Below are 24171 nucleotides of genomic sequence, written 5' to 3' on the forward strand. Positions count from 1 at the left end.
GATCTTCTGCTTTCACTAGTTTTGTGCGATAGTCTTATGATGAATTATGATGTTTATGTTGCGAGGAAAACGTTGAGATAATAGCCATTTTGGTTAGAACTGACTGAAAATAACTTTGTACTTCAAGTTTAAAATGATAATAAATATTTCTTCAGGTGTCCAAATAAATTCCAAATATTATCAAATGATCTCGCGGCACCCCTGGACTGCCGTCACGGCACCCCAGGGTGCCCCGTCACCCACTTTGAAAACCCCTGCCATAGACTGTAGAAAAATATGGACGAAGCGAAGCCATTGGTTTCTATGCAGCGCAAATGGCCCTTTCTACCCCTTGGAATGGGTGTCGCCATCATAGAATTGTAAAGGCATCAGAGATGCTATTGGCTGCCAACGGTCACGTGCAACGCAGGGATACATGGGAGAATGTGGTCGGAGCCTCCCGAAATACAGCATACGAAGAAGAACACAGCCGGCTGCGATCAGTTTAGTTGGCCACGCCCCCCCCCCCCCCCCCCCCCCCCGCAACTTTATAATTTATTTTAAAATACATTGGACCACATTTCGACAAAACGAATATGATGGTGATTGAAAGGCAATTTTTAACTAGCGATAGGAACCATACAGTATTCATGAAAATGTTAATTAAGGTTAGAAAACGAAAGGGGAAAATGAATGGGATCCAATGGAGGGCAATTCTTTTTGCGATCGGCCAGGGGGGAAAAAAGCGCAACTAGCGGCCAATCATAGGAAGTTTTAGTTCCGTATTGGAGTCATTTTAAATCGGCAGAACTATGCCCCTGGTGGGTACTGGGGGATGCGCCATGACGCTCATGGTTGGCAGGCAAAACTCGCACCGGAAGTTCGATGAAATACATGGCAGTGAATGGAGCCGGCTGGACCAGCTCATGAACAAACACTATTCATGAACGATAGCGTCCTTTGTCATGTAATCGGTTCAGGAATATAAAAGAATAGATAGGCTATAACAGGTTGGTTTATAATCACTTGCTTTTCGATGTGTACAGACTGTAGGCTATATCATTTTATTGGGGCATCTGTGACGGGTATCGTTTCTGTCTCGGAGGTATTGCGATACTTGGCATGTTCAGAAACGTACTTTGTTCTCTTTGAATATATTCGATTGGTATAAAATTATACAGTGTACAAATAAAAAAAGAAAAGCAACAGCAGAAAACAATGTGGGACATGTCTTCTTTTATTTTCCTGTAATAACACCAATGTTATTTCACACAATTTCATTTCCTGCGTGAGTTAATGTGCTGGCAAGGTAGAGAAAATTACGTTAGTGTCCTTTCCTTTCATTAACTTCCTTCCGACATACACAGTCGGCCAAGCATGGGAGTACTTGCACCACTCCAAAAGTGACTTCAACCTGGCATCCCTTACGTTTTTATTTTGAAGCATGTAGTTATGAGTGATTAGAAATTGGTTTTAAAAGGGTATGTGTGATTATTATTTATGTGTTCTATAAACTTCCATAGACATGTGTGCCTAACTTCTCCCCACTGTGATATATTTCTCATTAAATTTAATGCAGTGGTGTGGTGTGGTGTCTTTGTCACTTAACAGCCATATCTACTGTTGGTTGAGGGTTTAAAAATAAAACAAGATAATGACCCAGAGGCTATGCCTTTTCATATTTTAATCCATTGTTCTCTGAGGCCTTGTGTCAGTTTTAAATAAAATACCACCAGAGGGCGACAGAAAGCTTGCTCTTTTTTTTTTAAATTAAACATGGCGGAGAGAAGCCGTGCGGGCTGCATCATCGGTCGAAGACTTTAAACCCCCGCACATTTGTCTATTTATGGAAGCGTCCGTGACGTTAAAGTCGGGTGAAAGTGTCCCTGAGCAAAAGTGTAAATGACCAACGTATGACGGACGAAGGCTTTGACCTGAAACGGCAGCTTAATAACTGTAGACGGGATCCTTCACCAACCTAGCAGAAGCATCCAGGGCACAGGAGGAGAACCACAACAACAAATCCGACCTGGACGGGGTAAGTTTACCTTTCTCTTCGGTCAAAAGTCAAAAGTGGTGTATTTCTTTACTGTGTTTTGCAGACATGAAAGCAATGTATACGTTGGGCATCTTTCACGATTCTAGCGTCGCTGTATTGTGTTGTTTTGTGTGCTTGCTTGGATGGTGATGTTTGCCAGCATGTCTGTCTGCGTTATGGAAAGGAAAGGAAAGGAAAGGAAGGGGGGGCGACACGCAGACAGACACCATGTTCTATGTTAGATCAGATCAGGGCAGCAGAATTGCATTATCTTTTTGCAGCTCACTTACTAAATGTTGTTGGATGTTTTTTAACAGCTAACTCGTGTTACATAAGTAAGTAGTAGTAGCGTACTCGTAACAGAAATTATTTAACGGGTCATCAGTCAATGGCGAACCATAAGAGCCAGGTCCCACGGGGCTCCTCCCATCACCTTAACTGTCATTCCACTAGTGACTGAGGATCAGTTTTCATCAGGAACTGGGTCACTGGGGGGTCTCATTATTTAAACGTGTAGCAAAGTGGAATTGAGGACAAACTGCCACATGCCACATATTTTTTATTGTTATTCTTTTCCCCCTTAACTAAACGTATTGTAACATAGAACAAATAAAATGGGCCATTCCACACACTGTCTGACTTGGCACCACACATTATCTACAAGGGTTTGATTGATTGAAGACTTTATTAGAAGTTTGCATAGGAAAAGGTACAGTTTCATGACAACAACTCATATAACATTGAATGATAGACAGATAGAACACAGTACTATGCAGAAGATATCATCAGAAAAACAATCGTAGAACACAATGCAAAATAAATTGTATTTACAATAGGTCGGGGAGGTACGGATAGGCTTTATCTTTTCATTTACCAGTTTTGAGTAGCAGCCACCAAGTGTTTTCAGTGCCGTTTTAAAGGAAGTACACTCTTTTAAAGCCTTTGGTAGGTGTTCCACATTTTAGCGGCATAGCTGGAGAACTGTTACACATTTGACCCTTTTTTGGTGCCAAATCTGGGTTGGACGTGATCTGTGGAGCTGCCTCTGGTGTTGTAATTGTGAACATCCTTGACATTTTGGAAGTGGGACTCGCTGGAACTTTGTCCATGTTATTAATACAGCATTACATCAGTGTGCAATTAATTCCACAATATGGACTCTATTGGCATTTGATAGATTCCTCCTTAGGTTATGTAAAAGCGCTAAGAACTATAATGATACCAATACAAATGTTGTACATTCTATACAGTTCATATAGGCCTATGTATATAAAATGGTTTCACCTAGAGATGAACCATACCATACTGTAGACATATCTACAGTCTAGTAGTTGAAACCATTCACATTTCAAATACAGAGATACGGCTCAGGTTGTTCTGAACTCGTATTCAGACAGCAGGAGCTAGTCTCAGCCCCCATTTGATCTGATTCTGTACACATCAGATGGCACATATCAGGATAAATTGTCTGCTTCTGTTCACACACTACTTGTTAGAAACTGGTGTTCGTATAGTGGACACAAGGGCTAAGAGAACCATTTAAACCCTCTATATATACTGTATAGGCCTACTTGGTAAACTAATACAGTAGTACTTGGTTGACCGGTTTCAGGTCTGTAATATGTGGTCCACTCTTTCACAACGTATTGTGTTGCACCGCGTTAGGAGCTTGTACATCTGCTATGTTTGGCAATTGTTCCCCCGCAGAATAGGGATGCGAGGGCTCAAGTGGTTAAACTCTCAGGGTCTTGCTCATGTTCTAAAACGCATATTTCTGCCTTAATATTCACAGAGAACGGTGTATTCCATTGACATTTTAAGCGCCATATCTCCCGCTCACGATGAGATGATGATCACGCTGACGCAAGAAGGGAGACACCGTCTACAATATGACACACAGTGGCAAGAGGAAGGTAGGTCAACTGGTGTTTCTGTTGACTTGTATTCTACACAGAGGCTTCGACAACTTTTCCAGTAAACAAGAACATAATCCGTGATTAACTGCGACCCGGCTCTTGGTTTGCACTCGAAACCTGGCGAGTGCACGAGGGCACACCCGCACACTCTGCGATGTCTGCATTGCTGCAGACATTGCTTGAGCCAATAGCCCACGATTCATAGCATTGAGATGTCATCTTGCTAGCTGGCAAGAAAAAGTAAAATACACTGCTCATTGTTGATTGATAGCAGCACTTTGTAGCAGTTTCCAAATATGTTTTAACATGATTTGAATAATTTGATTCAATCTGCAGCCCGTGGGCCACATGCGGCCTCTGCAGCATGTCTACGTGGCCTGTCATGGTCATACCAATAAAAATCAAACCTCGGTTCGAATTGAAGTGGTGGACAGATAAAACTTCTATTCTGAATGTATTTGGAGAGCTGGTATGACAGTTGGTATAATAGGTTTAAAAAATAAAATAGATTAAAACACATACATTAAAATAAGAATTTGTAATTAAATAAATAAATATAAAGTGTTTAAATAAGACAGATAAACCCTGAAGGCCAAATTATCATGTGAAGCTTGACCAATCCTCAAAGTATCCATTCATCTGACCGGGAGGGACACCGCACACATATTCTAGATATAGGACATATAAAGCCTATTCATTCTGAACTGAAATGACCATATATGGACATGGGACACACATTTTGCTTTTTGAAAAAGCCTATTCATTCTGGACTGATATTTTACACGTACGGGACAGGAAAAACCTGTTCATTCTGGCCTGGAGTGACCATATATGGACATAAGGTAACGGACATTCTGTTTTTGAAAAACCCTGTTCATTCTGGACTGAGATCACCATATATGGTAATAGAGGCCTATCTGGGCCCGCCCCTTTCCCCCCTCGCCCTGAGCGGCAGCCATGATGGAGTCACTGCTGCAGCAGTGTGTGTCTATGTCTATGTCTATGGAGATGGGACTTTTAATGAAATTAGTCATTACCAGTCCCATCTCGATGATATTTAGATCTAATTCCTTCGCCAGTTCCATCCGCATGATTTGTAGATATAATTCTATGAGTCCCATCCCCATGATTTGTAGGTCTAATACCATCGCCAGTCCCATCATTATGATTCGTAGATCTAATTCTATCTGTTCCATCTCAATTATGTTTAGGTCTAATTCCATCGCCAGTTCCATCCAAATGATTTGTAAATCTAATTCTATGAGTCCCATCTCCATGATTTGTAGGTCTAATTCCATCGCCAGTCCCATCCTTATGATTTGTAGATCTAATTCTATCTGTTCCATCTCAATTATGTTTAGGTCTAATTCCATCGCCAGTTCTATCCGCATGATGTGTTGATCTAATTTTATCAGATCCATCCCAATGATTTTTATATCTAATTTCACCACCAGTTCTATCCTTATGATTTGTAGATCTAATTCCTCAGTCCCATCTCAATTATGTGTAGTTCTAATTCCATCGCCAGTTCCATCCACATGATTTGTTGATCTAATTCTATATAGTTCCATCCTCATGATTTGTAGATCTAATGCCATCGCCAGTCCCATCCTTATGATTTGTTGATCTAATTCTATCAGTCCCATCTCAATTATGTTTAGGTCTAATTCCATCGCCAGTTCCATCCCCATGATGTGTAGGTCTAATTCGATACATTCCCAACTCCATGTTCTTTAGATCTAATTCGATAGTCACATCCCCATGATTTGTAGATCTAATTCCATCACCAGTCCCATCCCCATAATGTGTAGGTCCAATTCCATCGGCAGTTTCGCCAGTTCCATCTGTATGATTTGTAGATCTAATTCTATGAGTCCCATCCCCATGATTTGTAGGTCTAATACCATCGCCAGTCTCATCCTTAAGATTTGTAGATCTAATTCTATCAGTCCCATCTCAATTATGTTTAGGTCTAATTCCATCGCCAGTTCTATCCGCATGATTTGTAGATCTAATTCTATATAGTTCCATCGTCATGATTTGTAGATCTAATTCCATCACCAGTCCCATCCCCATGATGTGTAGGTCCAATTCTATCGCCAGTTTCATCCGCATGATTTGTAGATCTAATTCTATCAGTCACATCTCAATTATGTTTAGATCTAATTCCATCGCCAGTTCCATCCCCATGATTTGTAGGTCTAATTCGATACAGTCCCATCCACATAATTCATCTGCTTACAATAAATGTGACAAATCTCTGTGAGTATGTATGTATGTAATCCACTTATCTCAAGAAACGTTCGTCCCACCGGCTTCAGATTCGGCACATGAATTAGATCTACAAATCATGTGGATGGAACTAGCAATAGAATTAGACATACAAATGATAGGGATGGGACTGGAGACGGAATTAGATCTACAAATCATAAGGATGGGACTGGCGATGGAATTAGACCAACAAATCATGGGGATGGGATTCATAGAATTAGATCTACAAATCATGCAGATGGAACTGGTGATGGAATTAGACCTACAGATGATGGGGATGGTACAGATAGAATTAGATCTACAAATCATGCAGATGGAACTGGTGATGGAATTAGACCTACACATTATGGGGATGGAACTGGTGATGGAATTAGATCTACAAATCATGGGGATGTGACTGTATGGAATTAGATCTACAAATCATGCAGATGGAACTTGCTATGGAGTTAGACCTACACAAAATTGAGATGGGACTAATAGAATTAGATCTACAAATCATAAGGATAGAGCTGGCGGTGGAATTAGATCTACAAATCATTGGGAAGGATCTGATATAATTAGATCTACAATTCATGCGGATGAAACTGGCGAAACTGGCGATGGAATTGTACCTACACATTATGGGGATGGAACTGGTGATGGAATTAGATCTACAAATCATGGGAATTAGATCTAAAGAATATGGAGATGGGACTGTATCGAATTAGACTTACAAATCATGGGGATGGAACTGGCTATAGAATTTGACCTTCACATAATTGAGATGGGACTGATAGAATTAGATCTACAAATCATAAGGATGGGACTGGCGATGGATTTAGATCTACAAATCATGAGGATGGAACTGTATAGAATTAGATCTACAAATCATGTGGATGGAACTGGCGATGGAATTATACCTACACATAATTGAGATGGGACTGATGGAATTAGATCTACAAATCATACAGATGGAACTGGCGGAACTGCCGATGGAATTGGACCTACACATTATGGGGATGGGACTGGTGATGGAATTAGATCTACAAATCATGGGGATGTGACTATCGAATTAGATCTAAAGAACATGGAGTTGGGAATGTATCGAATTAGACCTACACATCATGGGGATGGAACTGGCGATGGAATTAGACCTAACTAAACATAATTGAGATGGGACTGATAGAATTAGATCAACAAATCATAAGGATGGGACTGGCGATGGAATTAGATCTACAAATCATGAGGATGGAACTATATAGAATTAGATCAACAAATCATGTGGATGGAACTGGCGATGGAATTAGACCTACACATAATTGAGATGGGACTGATGGAATTAGATCTACAAATCATAAGGATAGAACTGGTGGTGAAATTAGATCTAAAAATCATTGAGATGGAACAGATAGAATTAGATCTACAAATCATAAGGATGTGACTGGCGATGAAATTAGACCTACAAATCATAGAGATGGGACTCATAGAATTAGATTTACAAATCATTTGGATGGAACTGGCGATGGAATTAGACCTAAACATAATTGAGATGGAACAGACAGAATTAGATCTACGAATCATAAGGATGGGACTGGCGATGGTATTAGACCTACAAATCATGGGGATGGGACTCATAGAATTAGATCTACAAATCATGCGGATGGAACTGGCGAAGGAATTAGATCTAAATATCATGGAGATGGGACTGGTAATGACTAATTTCATTAAAAGTCCCATCTCCATAGACATAGACTAGAGCTGTATTCCAATCTGAAGGGTTTGCACTTTGAAGTGCGCATTTGAAGGGATATGACGTCACTGGTCACAGATCTACAAGCTCACAATGCGTCGCAACGCAACGCATTGTGAGCTTGTAGATTGCTATTTGGCGCGGCCCAGTGACGTCATAGCCCTTCAAATGCGCACTTCAAAGTGCAAACCCTTCGGATTGGAATACAGCTATAGACACACACTGCTGCAGCAGTGACTCCATCATGGCTGCCGCTCAGGGGGAGGGGGGAAAGGGGCGGGCCCAGAAAGGCCTCTAATTAAACGGACATTCTGTTTTTGAAAAAGCCTGTTCATTCTGGACTGAAATGACCATATATGGGCGTGATACACACAAAGCCATTCATTGGAAGCGGTTTCCACCGCTTGTCTACTTTCAGTATGGACAAATAATTTCTGATTTCAGTTTCCCTCCAAAACCACTAGGAAACTATTTTTGGCTTGTTTTATACAAGACACTTTTGCTATTTTCTTTTTTGTTCCAAAAGAAGAAACGTCATTATTTCTTCATTAATTATTCCATGACATTCTTTTTGTTCAATGAGGTTTGGCATTATAGATGAACATGTGGCTGTTTTCTGTGTGTTTAATTGTTTTTTTTTTTTTTTTGTCTACTCATGTAGTGTGTTACAATATCATTACACCCAGAATAGAACCATATTTTTTAGCTTGTGGCCCTTGGACTTTTTGTATTTTACTAAGTGGCCCCTGAGCCGTCTTAAGTTGAGTAGCCCTGGTCTATACTACTATACTATGCTCAAGTCAATCGTTTTGAGTAAGCTGTTTCCACGCCTCTGCAAAAATAAGTGTTTCTGTAATACTCTTGTAAATAAAGGATAATTATATTAAATAGCAGTAATAGGAGGGGACGGTGGCTTTTGGCAATACTGGGATTGGATTTATTCCAAAATGGCATGTAGTTTGGATAAGCTGATGCATGCGCTAGTGTTCATTTCCATTTAATTAATTCTATAGAAAAGCAGTCTTGTGTTTTCCATCGAATACAGACTTGTTCACCACCTGTTCATGAACCTTGCCTTTTAAGATGGTTGGAGACCTCATGAACATCCCTGTTGCAAAATGTGTGCTTGATCAAATCATATTCACATCTTTTAACACATGCATTTGGTCTCACTCGGTGGGAGAGAGTTCTTTTGAAATAGGGGTAGGGGTTTATCTTGGGTCCTCCAGCAAAACAAGCTTTGTCTTTATCAACAACTAAAAGTTAGAATCAAGAGGGGTTTATTTTGTCTCTTAATCATTCATACAGAGTAACAAGAATGTCAGTTGGTGGGACATACGTAGCATGTTCCACAGAGACTATGCAAACGCAACAATACAAGATACTAGTAAGACTCCTCAGGGCGACATGCAACCTCACCCTAAAGGGCAAGGTCGTGCCAATTCTTGGCTATCTTGGGACAGGGGGACAGGGATCTCCATATATGGGCATAAAACGGACAAGGATGTAATTCATTTGCAAGTGTGATCTGGGAATACCCAATGGCCCAATCACTTTGTCGACTATATATGGGCATAAAATATATGGGCATAAAAGGGACATGAAGCCAGAGCGTGATGTCAGAGCAGCAAACCCCTTCTGTTAAGAGTGGTTCCCCTACATCACAGTGACATCAGAGCATGATGTCAGAGTGATGTCACAGTGACAAGGGAACCAATAGACTGTAAAATGTGTACTGACTGAAGTACTGACACAGACGGAGACAAGCTACGACATTTCTCCTGGTATACTGCGACCTTCGGTCGCAACAACAACAATTAAAACGTTTAATACAAATATACTTACCGGTAATACTGGAAATGACGGAAATAAAATTTGGAATGGCAGTATGATGTACACCTACACACGGTACATCAAAATCACTTGTCTATTCCACTTGTCCTTGTACATTTCCATTCTTTTTCATATTCAGAAACATGCTCGAAGCCGATGTCTAGCAACATACGAGTATATTCCAAAAGAGCATTACTTGTATGGAGTAATTTAATTCCCACTATTGTCTCTCTTACAGGTAGCACACCAAATTCCATCAGCTTGAAAATGCAAAACACTTCAGAGTTGACAGAGAAGGAAGGCCAGTGCTCCCCCTGCTGGACAGACGAGGAGCCATCGCCACCACCACAGCTGCATTACCCTCAGACTTGGCGTGGGTCTCCGGTGGAGGTTTCCCTTCCTCACATGCCCCCCCTGACCAATGGCAACACGGCTCACATGCCCCTCCTGACCAATAGCAACGCGGCTCACATGCCTCCCCTGACCAATGGCAACGTGGCTCACATGCCCCGCCTGACCAACAGCTACAACGGCTCCGCTCCGCTCGTCAACCAGAGGAGAGTCGTACGACGCAAGGTCAAAGGAAAGAAGTCCACCAAAAGAATGTAAGTGCGTCTTGATCATCAAGGCATTCTCTTCTTTGCAACTTACGGCATTTGCTGCCGTTTGTCGCAACTACAATTTTGGAGCGTTCAAAAGTGAGCTGCGAGTCCCAAACCCTGTTTGAAAGTAGTCAAACGGGGTTGTAAATGTTAAGGTGACGTCTCCTTTGTTAATTGCAGCACTGAAAATGGGACTTCACAAAACCGAAAAGTTACCGACTTCTTTCCTATTCGACGGAGCTCAAGAAAAAGCAAAGCGGAAATCAAGGTGGGATCGAGTTAATGATTTTGTTGTTGTAGTCCTACTAGCACTTTGTATTTCTACTGGATGTGTATTTAGAATGGCTTCATGTGTATTTGTGTGGCGGTCAGATCTGTTCATTTGCAGTAACACCTTTCATTGTGCTTTATTGTCAGTGTGAACAGAAGGAGCACATTGATCATCTCATTACCAACGGGATAGAAGAAGGAATGGAGGTAAAAAAAAAAAAACTTTCTCTGGATTTGCAGTGTGATAGGTAAAACCACTCCCTGGATGCCAATTCAGAACCTCTGCCCCACATTTCTCACATGGCCCTGTTCTAGCGCCACCATGAGGCCGATGTTTGAAAAAACACATTTCTGTACTACTCCTTGAGATTTTGTCCACAAATCACTGCAAATCGGTAGACCGTATCTCTACAGTCATGTGATCAACATGCATCTGTCCGATTTTCCATATTCCATCCTGATTTGCTACAATTGGCTTTCAAAGTTTGCAGGATTGCTCCGTTTTGAACAAAATGCCTCAAATCATGAACACAGCGTGCAATTACAGTGAAATTTCCCACTAGGTGAAGGAACAAATGCCACCCTTTACACATTGGCCTGTTATAGCGCCACCAGCGAATACCAGGCTTTCCTATGAGGTGGAAAGTCTTGTGACGCAAGGTTAGTTCTTGATTAGAGATGCTCCGATTGCGATTCGTGGGGCCGATACTGATCACTGATCAACTGGAATCAGTAATTCTTCTATTTATTACGTTACTGTAGCAGCATTTATATACTTAATGATTCTTCTTACAAAACATTGACATTGTATATTAAGTATAAACATTAGGAGATTGCAGGCTGAGGTCCTTTAGTATCCAATTCAACTTGTAGGAGTTGAAGCTGAGGTTACATTCAGTCCCACAGATAAATATTGTGAAAATAGCTGATTTAGCTTGTAGAGGCAACGCCGATACTGATCAAAGCCGATAGAGGCATTATCGGCCGATCGCGATCACTCACTGATCAATCGTTACATCACTATTATCTTGATAAATGTCAGCCTGGACTGTATCTATCAGAGTGGTTAAAGTGGTGTGCTACTTAATTATACGAATACGCCATAATTTAACCACTCCCTTTTTTTGTGGTGCAGGTGCAACACATCGAGGGGAAAGGGAGAGGGGTGTTTGCCACCCAGTGCTTCCAGAAGGGAGAGTACATAGTGGAGTACCATGGTGATCTCCTGCACATCACCGATGCCAAAATGAGGGAGGCCGAGTACGCTCAAAACCCTGCCACGGGATGCTACATGTACTATTTTCAGCACCAATGCAAAACATACTGGTATGTTTAATAAACCGTTGCGTTTCCCTTTGCAGGACAGTGATTCTGAACCTTTTTTAATTTCAAGGTCAGACTTCCCCCAGTTTGATATGTATTAGGCAATGTTATTTGGTTAATTCAACAACCGTAAAGGTCCATTCTGTTCAATATTTCAATATGCAATATTCACTATTTTAAAACGATTTTAAAATATAATCCTGAACGGTTTTAGACATGTAAGGTTTCCACACAACAGAAACAACTACGGTAGGTAGTAAAGGTAGAAAAAAAAACTATTTGCGGCATTGAAAAAAGTGTCCGTCTATCCCAGGGTTCCCCTATAGGGGGCCCGCGGGCCATTTGCGGGCCGCGGGGGGCTACTGTCTGGCCCACACCAACCCCAGTAATGGTATAAGAGCAGCAACAACACTAGTATATCGTCATTGTCGGGTGGAAATCTCGTATCTCCAAATTTGTACGTTCTTTCGCAAATCATACAAGGCCGTCGCACAAAAGAAGTGACAGCCAATCTACAAGCACACAACTCCTCGCACCGCGAGGCGTTGTGTGCTTGTAGATCGGCTGTTTTCACTAGTTTTTAAATCATTTTTAAAATGATAAATTCAAAACGAACGGTTTTGGACGAAAACTGTCGCTGGAGTAGTGGGAACGCCACCATTGCCCCCTGCAATGTTGTGGCCCTCGGCTTGGTACCCTAGACATAATTCGGCCCTTGGGGAAAACTAATTGGGGAACCCTGGTCTATCCTGTTACTTTGCACATTTTAATATAATTGATACTTATGGCTTTTCTTCTTTTTTTTGTTTAGTGTGGATGCCACGAAAGAGACTGGCCGAATGGGCAGGCTGATAAATCACAGTAAAAATGGCAACTGCCAAACCAAGCTCCACGACATCCAGGGCATCCCCCACCTCATCCTGGTGGCGTCTCGGAACATCGCCGAGGGCGAAGAGCTGCTCTACGACTACGGTGACCGCAGCAAAGACTCTATCGCCGCTCACCCATGGCTCAAATATTGACAACTGATCTCTAAGAGAAGGGAAACGAAGGCGTGATTTATACTTCGAAAATAGCCAATATGCAAGCTCTCACTGCCTCGTGTCTGCGACCCGTTGTGAGCTTGTAGATTGGCTGTTGTAAACTGAGCATAAGCATTTGTTTCTTATTAAGCTAATGTTAAAAAGAAAAAGCCTTAGCAGCAGAATATGTATCAGATGGATGTACTGGGGATTCGCGTACAAGACATTGGCGATTTAAATTAATGGAGATTTAAGGTACATCTGCTTTTGTCCGACGATATCCATAAGCTTATTTATACACTGATAATATGGAACATGCTAGGTCATTTGATTTCAGCATATTTATTTTGTATATTTTGTATAACCTTTAAAAAGCTAGCGCTATCGCAGCATGTGCGTGGTAGTAGTGGCTGTTTGGCATTTTTATACTGTTTATTCTTAACTGGTAGCCTAGTGGCACTTGGCAACAGCGGAAGGAACCACATTTATTTTTGGTTTGCAGCTTAGCACGGAAAAGGGGGTTGCCCACATGCAAATACACATGATTGACTGTTCAAAACATTTCCTCTTTTTTTTTAGATTGTTGGATTGGGGGGCATTTGTTCTCTATTTAAAATAGGATGGTGAGGAAAGCGATCACAGTACACATTACACAAGTGCGGGTGGCAGATCTACAACGTTTTGGCTTTTTTATTCCTTTTTTACACTTTTTTGTTTGTTCCCTGCGGAAAGCGATCACAGTACACATTACACAAGTGCGGGTGGTAGATCTACAACGTTTTGGCTTTTTTTATTCCTTTTTTTACACTTTTTTGTTTGTTCCCTGCACTGGTTCCTTCCCCTGCTTAGCAATAATTGCATTTATAACGAGGACTCTTCAGGTTGACGATACAAAAATGTAAATGGACAACGTTCAGTCGTTCATAAATGATGATTATGATGATGATGCAAAGTATATATGAGCCCTTTCTAAAAAGGTTCTGTCAAACTGTAATGTGCTATTGATTTTCTTTTTTTATATCATGTTTTTATAGCTGTAGTTTTCTCTCTCCCTTGGAACAAATCTTTACCTCCTACACAAAGCTGTCAAATGTCTACAACCAAATATTCCATGTAGACCATTTAACAACAGAATTGGCAACGGATAATTCATTTTTGTTTTGAGTTTTATAAGTCACCAGATTCTAAATACATTTTTAAAAGCATATTTTGTATATGTTAAGAGCTTAACTAGATTTTACAAGTTTAACTATACTATTTAACCTCTGGTACAATTAGGTGTTGAAGTTATTTGAAAATAAAGGAATTTGCTTAATGTCTATTCATTAAGACACCACTCTGTAAGGCCTTCATTATCCACTACTAATGTTCCATAACGTTCTGCCTCATAGCATAATTGCCCAAGTAATATTTTTCTGCAAATTGACATTTCTGCCTAACTCTACTCTCCTAACACTGCTGCTTTGTTGTGCCTAATTGACTATGTCCTCAGCCATCAGAATGTTTGTTAGATTCCAAAATGACTTGGGCAGAAGTTCTTTAAGGTGCCGGCTACGCAGAGCTGGATATTTCTGAAGCTAGACATTTTTTTGTGCTGTTGGGGCTTGCAGCCACACGAAACTGGATATTTTTTAAGACATTGAAAAATATCCGATTCACTGGATCCGTGTAGACATGGAACCCGGATATCTCTGAAGACTTTACTGTGTGTGTGTGCTTGTCCCCCTAGTGGAGGTCTGGGGAATGAGATTATTTTAGACCTAGATATCTTTGTCGTGTGGATCTAGATATTTTTCTATGTGGATATCTGAAAAAACGGCATATATGACATATCCAGCTCCGTCTGGCCTAGGCCTACGTCTTTTTTTGGCAGAAATCAAACATTCCGATAGGCTGAGAACATTGCCAGTAAGGCAGGATGAATCAGCAGTGTTGGGCAGATGTAAATAAAGACGGATAAACATGACTTGGCCAAGTTAGGGAAAATTAGCTTTTTACTCATGATTGACTAGTAAATGACTTGGTAAAAACCTTAAAAATATGACAATTATACTATGAGGCTATAATATAATTATTTATACAGGAGAAGATCCCATTGAGATCAAGATCTTAGCAGGCAGCCATGTTCAAAGGAGTGTGGCTGGTGGTTCAGGGGCAACTTCAGGCTGCCTTCAAGCAGTTAAAATCAGCTCAACTTTTCAGAGAGCAGCAGCACTACTTATCGATGTCTCTTTAAATGAACGAGTGATTGAGTTTTAACCTTGTTTTTTGTCAAAAACCAATCTGTCTTTGTGACATGTTCCACAGAAATGACCACAAATGGCCTACTTTATTATAATACTTAAACAACTGTCAACTCACATGGAGTTGGTAGAGAAGCATTTTATCCCAGCACCACTTAGTAGCTTTTTTTAGGAGGTTTATTTAACCCCCTAAAATATCACAATGCGATACTACGTTTTTCTATTTCATTTCAGATGTGTCAGTGTTAGGGATGGGACGATAAGCGATATTATCGTTTATTGTGATAAAAAGCACTCACGATAATCATGTTGTGGAGATTTAATTTATCGTGATATCGTCCTCCGTCATGGATTGATTCACCTTTTATTTGCCGAGCTGCATATCCGGTACCACTTAAACCCTCTATAATTGGTAAAAGGTACTTATAATATACGTACTTGATAGTCTTTTTTTCACTCTCTATCAAATGACTTTGCCAAAAAATAGCCGATCTACAAGCTTGCAACGCGTCGCATCGCAACGCGTTGTGAGCTTGTAGATCGGCTATTTTTTGGCAAATGTTCGGCCACAGGATAATGGATTTAGATTATCGCGATATCGTCACAATAATCGTGATATGGAATTTTCATATCGTCCCATCCCTTCCCTTGTAGAGAGAGATGAGACTGGCACTCACAAGGAGCATGTGGTCTCTGCACTCAACTGGCTGAGCAACCAAGGCAGTGGTACCCATGTGATTCTTGAACCTCTTGTCCATTAACTTCCCCTGTTGGTGCTTTTTAGTGACTGTTGTAGCATTGACTGTAATAGGTGGAGGAATGTGGATTAAACATGTATTATGCAAAACAACTCCTCTTGTCAGTCCACTTCACTTTGGTTGTATGTATTTCTACCCAAGGGTAACTGTATACATGTACAGCAGCAAGAGTAGGGTTGTTGGAATCCTTCCGGTTCCTTAACGGTTCCTTTTAACGATTGCTACAGGGTTTTCTGGTGCTACACAAAGAAAATCTGCCATTCATTTTTCCCATAGAGATTTACAAAAAGAGCACTTATTTTAAGCCTAGAATCAAGCTATCCAAGATCCTAGTGAATCATATAAATATTTTTGTAAATTTCTAAATGAATCACCCATTCTTTTAGTGGCACCAGAAAACCACGCCCACTGCTATGCCCTATAGGGCAAGGGTCTTCAACAGGGCATCCGGGACCCCTAGGCCTAGGGGGTCCTCAGAGTTACTGCAGGGGGTCCTCCAAATCTTTGTGTGATAGAAACTTTTTTATATTAACCACTTGAACCCTGGTGTCCATATTCTGAGAACTTTAGCCAAAATAGCAGATCTACAAGCTCACAACGCCTCGCAGTTTCGGCAAAGACGTTTGGTGTAGAGGGGAAAAAGTGCAGACTAAGTACAGAGTGAAATGTCAAGTTATGTATTGACGATTCAAGTGGTTAAATACGTATCTGAAAACACAAATTGACATGAATCGAAAATACACTGATGATTTTGCTGTCAAACAATGAAACTATATGGAATCTCTGAAAAGGTTGTGGGGGTCCCTGCTTCATCTCTCTCTCTCAACTAAGGGGTCCTTGGCCTGAAAACGTTGAAGACCCATGCTATAGGGGGTTCCAAATGGACCCTTAGAATAGCGTTACGGGTCCATTTGGTTCCATTTGTGCACTCTCAGTTACGGTGGTCCTTGAAATTAAAACGTTTGAGAACCATGGTATTGTAATTGCATAGCAGACATGAAGTGCACATACCAGGTCCGACAGTGAGATCAAGCCTTTCCCGGAAACGGTTCCAAATGTTCCACAATTCCAGCTCCTACATGTTGGATGCGGTTCCTCCTCTGGTTCCGCATCCCAACCCTATAAGCAAGAGTAGCCCTGCCTGTAGCCCAGAAGCATAATATCTCCCTTGACCCGGGAGGATTCCCCAGGTCGGTCAGGGGGTGTTTGGTTTCCCAGACTGGCTAAAATATCGATCTTTCTGTCCGACAACAAAATATGTGTACAAAGCATATATATTGTATTGATCTACGTATCTGTAATGGGCCTAAATGTCTATTACCCTGATAGGGGAGGTCAAGGGGTTTAATGTAACATAATAGTAGCAGTTGTTTGTCTGTCTGTCTTGGTTAAAACAAACCATTTCATGTTAAAAAGATAAGGCTGTCTAGTCTATACTCTGACAGTGATCATTGTGTTTGTTCAACGGGTCTGTCTGTTTCTCCAGCTCTTGATAAACAGCAAACGCATTATCAAGTGGGTTACCAGATTCATCCAATCAGGTGCGAGAACCCAATTATCAGCATGAGTTGTATAATGTTCCAGTTCCCTGAGACTGGGAGGTCGGGGGTTTGATTTCCCAGACTACAGAAATTGGACTCAGTGTGCCTCCCTGCTTGGAGCTCAGCATCAAGGGTTGGATTGGGGTTAAGTCCCTGGGACAAACTAGCGTCATGTCCAGAGGTTGTACTTGTACAGAAACAGGAGATAGGCTCCTGCACTGACACGGCAAGGCTTACTTAGTGGTGGGAGCTGGTTGCTATTGACACATTAAAAGCATTCCAGTCTTGGAAGTGCAGTAATAGTAGAATTATACATTAATTCCAAGTGAATTTCAAGAAGATGTTTTGAGAATCAAGCTCATGAATTGTCTACAAAAACTGACAAACACCTGGGAAAAATTGTTGATATTTTATTATGGAGCAGACATGTTTTAATAAAAGGCAACAAGCTGTCTTAATAAAAAACAATCAATGCATTCCTTATACCTTTTCAATAGTCATTTAATTTAGGCTCGTGAAAAATTCTTATGGAATTATAAGCCAGGTAGGGAGGGGGTAACTGTCTGAATATAGCAGGGAATTGAGAGCTTATTTGAATGAATATAATGTTGTTTTAACCAATTGTGTAGAGTATGTTAATACAATATAACTGGCACCTCTGCAGTGGTTGGAGGTGGTCTCCCTACTCTTCTATTGAGACATTTAGACCCTGGTGTCTGGTTGACAAGTAGTACGGCCTGAAGCCAATAAGCACAGTCCTGTACCTCCCCTGGTCAGGCAGGGATTGCATGTTGGCAGGGCGGTAGAAACGTGGTCTCTCATGCACGCCTGAGACCAGGGTTGTACTGTAAGTCAGTGGTTTTCAACCTTTTTCACGTCCCAAAGGTCCATTATTTATTCAGCATTTGAGCCACGGACCACCATTTCATGAGATTTAGCCTCTCAGACCCAAGACTATTAAACAATATTTTGTTTTTGGATTTTGTCCACAATTCCATGCTGTGTTGATGTTGGTACCATAGGAGAGATGACAGGCAAACGTTGATCAAAATAACAATTCTTCTACATTCTCTAATTGTGTAGACTTCTTGTAAATGTAATAATGCAGATGTTTAACAATAATTTTACACTTGAGAGCGTAAAATGAATGAAACAGTTTAATTTGACACTCTCAAGAGTTAAAGGTCTATAAGGGTCCATTTGGTTACCAACTCTCCATCATTTAGCTGGGGACCACCTGGATCTCCCTCAAGGACCACTGGTTGAAAACCCCTGCTGTAGGTCATGAAAGTAGCAGATTGCATCTATTAAAGTTCATTACATTTCCCTTTATTTTGCTTCATATACTGTAGGTTGCCATTACATTTCCATCACATTGTTCATCTCACACCCACAAAATGGCATCATCATTTAATAAGACGTGTATGTTTGATACATTGTCTATGTGGTTATTTATCCTTTTATTATTATAAATGTGGCAACCTTGTTTAGCGTTGGCATTTCATTATCGACACTGAAATAATGGGACCGTCTTTCTTGGAAATTCCTATGTCCGTTGGCATTTTACATTCATCTATGTCACCTCATCCGCTCGGCATAAACAACACTAAGTGTGCAGCTACTAATAAAATGCATCCCGATACACCTCAGCTATACTGCAGTGGGTGTTCAAACGTGTTGTGCCCAAGCCACACCAATAGTCAAGTCAAAATGTCAAGGCACGCCTGTATTCATGGAATAAAAGAAGAGAATTAAAGAACAGCAGCATTTTAATGTGCAAACACGTCCAACGTGTCGACCGGCGTGTGATCTTCCTGAGGACTAGTTTGGCACATTAGAATGCAATCGGAGCAGCAGTTGTTGACTTCGACTTTTATTCTTTGACGTTCGTTTTCGTTCGTGCATTATGATTCCTTTTGAAACACCTCTATTCACATCAGTGCAGAATTCGCCTGGAGGAGCCAAACCCTTTCTAAGGACTAGAGGGGCGGATACTACTTAGCGCCAGAATCCAACGCCGGCTCCCTATTGGTTCACCGATCTGTGTGCCCGCCCCTACACTACCCCTGCACTCTGATTGGTTGGTTGGTTGGGTGGTTGACTCCCACTTCCTATGCCAGAAATGTCAACAGCTTAGCCCAGGCTTTCCTTTTTGAGCCGAACGCGAAGGAAAATAAAATCCAGGGTACAGAGGCTTGTGCAGAATAGCCTCTCTTTTAACGTCTTATCACTCTCATCACTCTGTAAACGGTTACTTTTTATTTGAAAAACCAAATAAAACACTTAAGCCCTGTTTCATGCATTTTCTTTTTTTAAATGTATTTTAAATAGAGAAAAATACCGCAAGCAGGTAAGCCAGCAGATCAGCTATTTTCACTATGTTTGAGAATTTGTGAAACAAATTTAATGTAAAGAAACATATAAATAATTTAAATTAAAATGTATGCCCAGACTGAAATTGGCCTCTGAATTGGGACGTCTGCGCAGTGCGCACACAAAGCACTGATATCGTAAACTATTCATAACTTTAGTCGCATTTATATTGCAATAATAATGTGTGCTTGCTTGTCACAAAGTCCCAAGGCACACCTGTGTGCCTCGGCACATCGTTTGGGAAACCACTGCCTTACTGGCCAGGCCATTGCGTCTCACAAAAGTCTGTTCTTGTGAACACGGCAGCCTAATAGTAAGTGAGAAGGCACGCGATGCCCAGTAAGCACAAAACAGCATCAATATGTAAGCATTTAAATTAACTCATAACAACCTATACCAGGGTTCCCCAATAGGCGGCCCGCGGGGGGCTACTGTCTGGCCCACACCAACCCCAGTAATAATGGTGGTATAAGAGCAGCAACAACGCTAGTATATCGTCGTTGGGTGTAAATCTCATATCCAAATTTGTATGTTCTTTCGCAAATCATACAAGGCCGTCGCACAAAAGTAGTGAAAACAGCAGATCTACAAGCACACAACGCCTCGCACCGCGAGGCGTTGTGTGCTTGTAGATCGGCTGTTTTCACTAGTTTAAATCAAATTTTTAAAATGATACATTCAAAACGAACGGTTTTGGACATAAAAGATTTTCACCCGACAACGACGAAAACTGTCGCTGGAGTAGTGGGAACGCCACCGTCGCCCTCTGCAATGTTGTGGCCCTCGGCTTGGTACCCTAGACATGATTCGGCCCTTGGGGGAAAACTAATTGGGGAACCCTGACCTATACACACCCTTGCTCTTCAGTTTTAATTACAAACTCATTCCTGAAGTCAGCCTACATCTTATGACACTGTCATAATATCCAGTAGGCTTCTCAAAAGGGGCCACAACACAATCTGACAACAACTGTCATGTAACCACATTGCACAATCTTGTATATAGCGGCGCTGTTCTCATCTGATCGGATACAGCCCTCGTGCTAAAAACACATGGTAAATGTGTAATCTATCATTTGTAGAGCTGCATCGTTTTAATTATTGGTAAATTGCTGGTGACTTGGGAAACAGGAGAAAGATCAATAGGACACAAGTGTTGTCATTTTGAAAATGAAAAAGATTATAACAAGGTTTACTTTAACCATGTCAAACGAATAAAGCATTATATTATATTGGAATTCGTTCATTGAATGTTGATTAAAAAATCTACATTTTATTATGCTGTTTGCTTATAGTCTTTAATTGCATCATAACACAAAACTGCCAAAGGATTTTTCTTTAGCAATGCATTGAGCAAAAGGTCACCGAATGCAAATTACATTTTTTATGCCCTTAAAGCAAATAACTTTGGATCGGAACGTTCTGTGCAGTTATGAAGGGGTTGGGGATGACAACATGTTTTTTGTGTCCTATGCCTTCAACGTTACCGTTGGTGTCAAATTTGTATATTTAAAAAAAATAAAAGTTAATCCAATATATTTCTTTAAAAACGTAGTTATTGCTGGACATACATTCTCATGAACCTTTTCTTCATTCTATCGTTTCCAACTGCAACTTTCCTTTTTCCATCCAACATCCAAGTATACCCTCTGCGGAGTATCTCAATCAAACATGATCCTTTTAAACATACATGTGCATGCAATTCTCCTGCCTTTCCTTAGTCATATGGAGTTTGCATGTGCCCTTACTCTTTTAAGTATTCTGTTCTCTTACGTCTGACTAGGTAAACTTTTGGGACCTTTTATTCATTTATTTGTTTTACCCCCATTTTAGATGTTATGTCAATTCCCGCTCCTCTTTAAATACTGTAGTCCCTCGTCGCTGCTGACCCCTAATGGTTGGTCTTAGGACGGGTGCGCAAAGTGTCACCACTGTCTCAATGTCTCACTTTGAAGGCGTAACGCATGCAGAGGAACAAGCTATTCTTCCCAGTTCCAAGCCTCATCGAACAGCCACCCTGACCAACCTGTAGGAGTCGCTAGAGTGCAGCGACAGAGATGGCCCTGCCCTTCCCCGGCTTCCCTCACAAACAAACACAGCCAGTTGTGTTTGTATGGATGCTTGGCCAAGCCGGATGCGTCATGCACTGGAGCAGTGATTCTCAACCTTTAGAAGTTTCAAGAAGCTCCAGTTTGGGATACATCAGAGCCACATGACCCGGGGACATCTGAGAGTGTACGAATGGAACCAAATGTGGTTCCATTTGTCCACTCTTGGAGTTATAGACCTGTCCAGGGACCGCTGCGGGTCCCTGGACCCCACTGCACTGGAGGCTTCGAACCCCTAGTCTTACCAAGTCCGGGCAGGAACTTAACCCCTGGTTCCCCCACCCGAGTGCCCCCGTAATTTCCTTTCATAAACTGGAGTGTCAACTCAACGTGCTACAGTGTGCTCAGGCTGTGCTTGTCGTTCTGTCAGTCCGTTCCTTTTTGAAGCAGGCAATGTTTCAAGTTGCACTATGAGTCCCTATAGGTGGATTGATGTGCAGTGGGGGGGGGGGGCGGTGGCTACTCACAGGTTTGACCACAAGAACGCCATTTAAGTGACGGACGTAAAGTGTTAAAGGTTTGGCATGTTTTTTTGGAGAAAACCTTGTCAAGTGCTTGTCCAGCGACTACTACATGTGCTGCAACGCCTCCTGAGCCTGTTCCGTGTACACGTCCTCTTTTCCCGCCCACACGCCAAAGCTGCTGTCGTCAAACGGCGACCCCCGCTGGCTGTTCCTCTGCTTGTCCCGCGAGAAGAAACTAAACCTGGAGTGGAGAGGAGAGAGAGGACACATTCTTTACTTAAAGTTGTACCATGTAACTTTTTTTATAAAACAAATCTTAAAATTGTCCTAACTGTTAAATCGCTAAAGTTTTAGAACACCCACTCCGTGAATTTCAGCCTGTAAAGCCTTCTCTATATATGTAAACTGCGATCCTTGCCGGGGACCGGATCTCGCGCCAAAATTGCGTCATCACACTACCGGCCAATCACAGCGAGGGTTATACAACTGCCGGCCAATCACAGCGCATCTTGAAGTGGGGGCGCTATGGCAGCCATATTTGTTGTCGCCCGTTTGTACCATCCCTTCTCTAGGTAATTTCGCCTACCAGGCAGGGTGAAGGAGTCCGTATCTCTGGAATTACTGAACGCACAGGAACAAGGGACCCCTCAAAAGATAGATCTCAGCGAGGTGGAGGCAGACGCGGGGGTCTGAAGGTACGAAAAACGGCCGAAAGACGCGGACGCGACCGCGGTTTGCTATAGGGCTAATGACCACTAGTTGGGCATCTTACACAGTATAGCTTTAAGTATCAATACTGCAATGTAGATATGTACTCTGTTACAAGTACAAGTCTGGAATTCAAAATGTACCAAAAGTAAGTAAGTACAAAATGTTTGAAAATAGCCGATCTACGAGCTCACAACGCGTCGCGACGTGTTGTGAGCTTGTAGATTGGCTATTTTCAAACAGCCTTGGTATAAAATAGGACTAAAGTGGTTTACAGTATGTATGTTTTATAATATTATAATGTATATCTGCAAAATAACTAGTAACTAAAGTTTCCAAATAAATGTAGTGGAGTAAAAGTACAATATTTATTTGGATCCGAGATGTAGTGGAGTAGAAGTAAAAGTATTGAAAATGGAAATACTCAAGTACAAATAACTAAAACGTGTACTTAAGTGCAGTACTTGAGTAAATGTACCAAGCTATTTTACACCACTGGGACATACTGTATCGATGCCATCACGCATAAACCTTTATATCCATATTTGAACTTTCTTTTTTATAAATAAATGTCCTACTTGGTCATACTACAGCGTCACACAAAAGCATCACAAGTAGCAGATCCACAAGCTCGAAAGATTGAGCTTGTGGATCTGCTACTATTTTTTGAATATGAATGCTGCAAAGCAACAGTTTTGGACATACTGTATGAGGTTTCCAGACGAAAGAGACGATATGCTTAATTAATTTGTAAAGCCGTGTCGTGCGGATGGTGTCCCGCACCGGAAATATCCCATCTTGTAGATCGGCTATTTTTGGTGAGCGACACAGTATGGCACAAGTATGAATTTGGCTTTAGTGCTTTAGTATCTGGCAATCAATTAAGGCACATGTGATTGACAAATTAAACATTTTAAAACTATTATGTGAAATTAATGTCATTAATCATAGACAAAATAAAGTTACAATTTCAGCCCATATTAGCATGTAATTT

At 41.3% G+C, this 24171-nt stretch overlaps 1 protein-coding gene across 1 annotated transcript; it reads left to right on the forward strand.

Annotated features, from left to right (window-relative positions):
• The first annotated feature begins 1764 nt into the window (after window positions 1-1764).
• Window positions 1765-14734, forward strand: LOC308300076 (N-lysine methyltransferase KMT5A-A-like). Its single transcript, XM_080743845.1, has 7 exons — window positions 1765-2017; window positions 3810-3930; window positions 10005-10371; window positions 10549-10636; window positions 10786-10845; window positions 11774-11964; window positions 12773-14734. Exons 2-7 carry the CDS (start codon window positions 3864-3866, stop codon window positions 12981-12983), a joined length of 984 nt encoding a protein of 327 aa, XP_080599971.1. The 5' UTR covers window positions 1765-2017; window positions 3810-3863; the 3' UTR covers window positions 12984-14734.
• The last annotated feature ends 9437 nt before the right edge of the window (window positions 14735-24171 follow it).

Source organism: Nannobrachium achirus, assembly GCF_963921795.1.
Source record: "Nannobrachium achirus genome assembly, chromosome: 15".
NCBI classification, from domain to species: Eukaryota; Metazoa; Chordata; class Actinopteri; order Myctophiformes; family Myctophidae; genus Nannobrachium; species Nannobrachium achirus.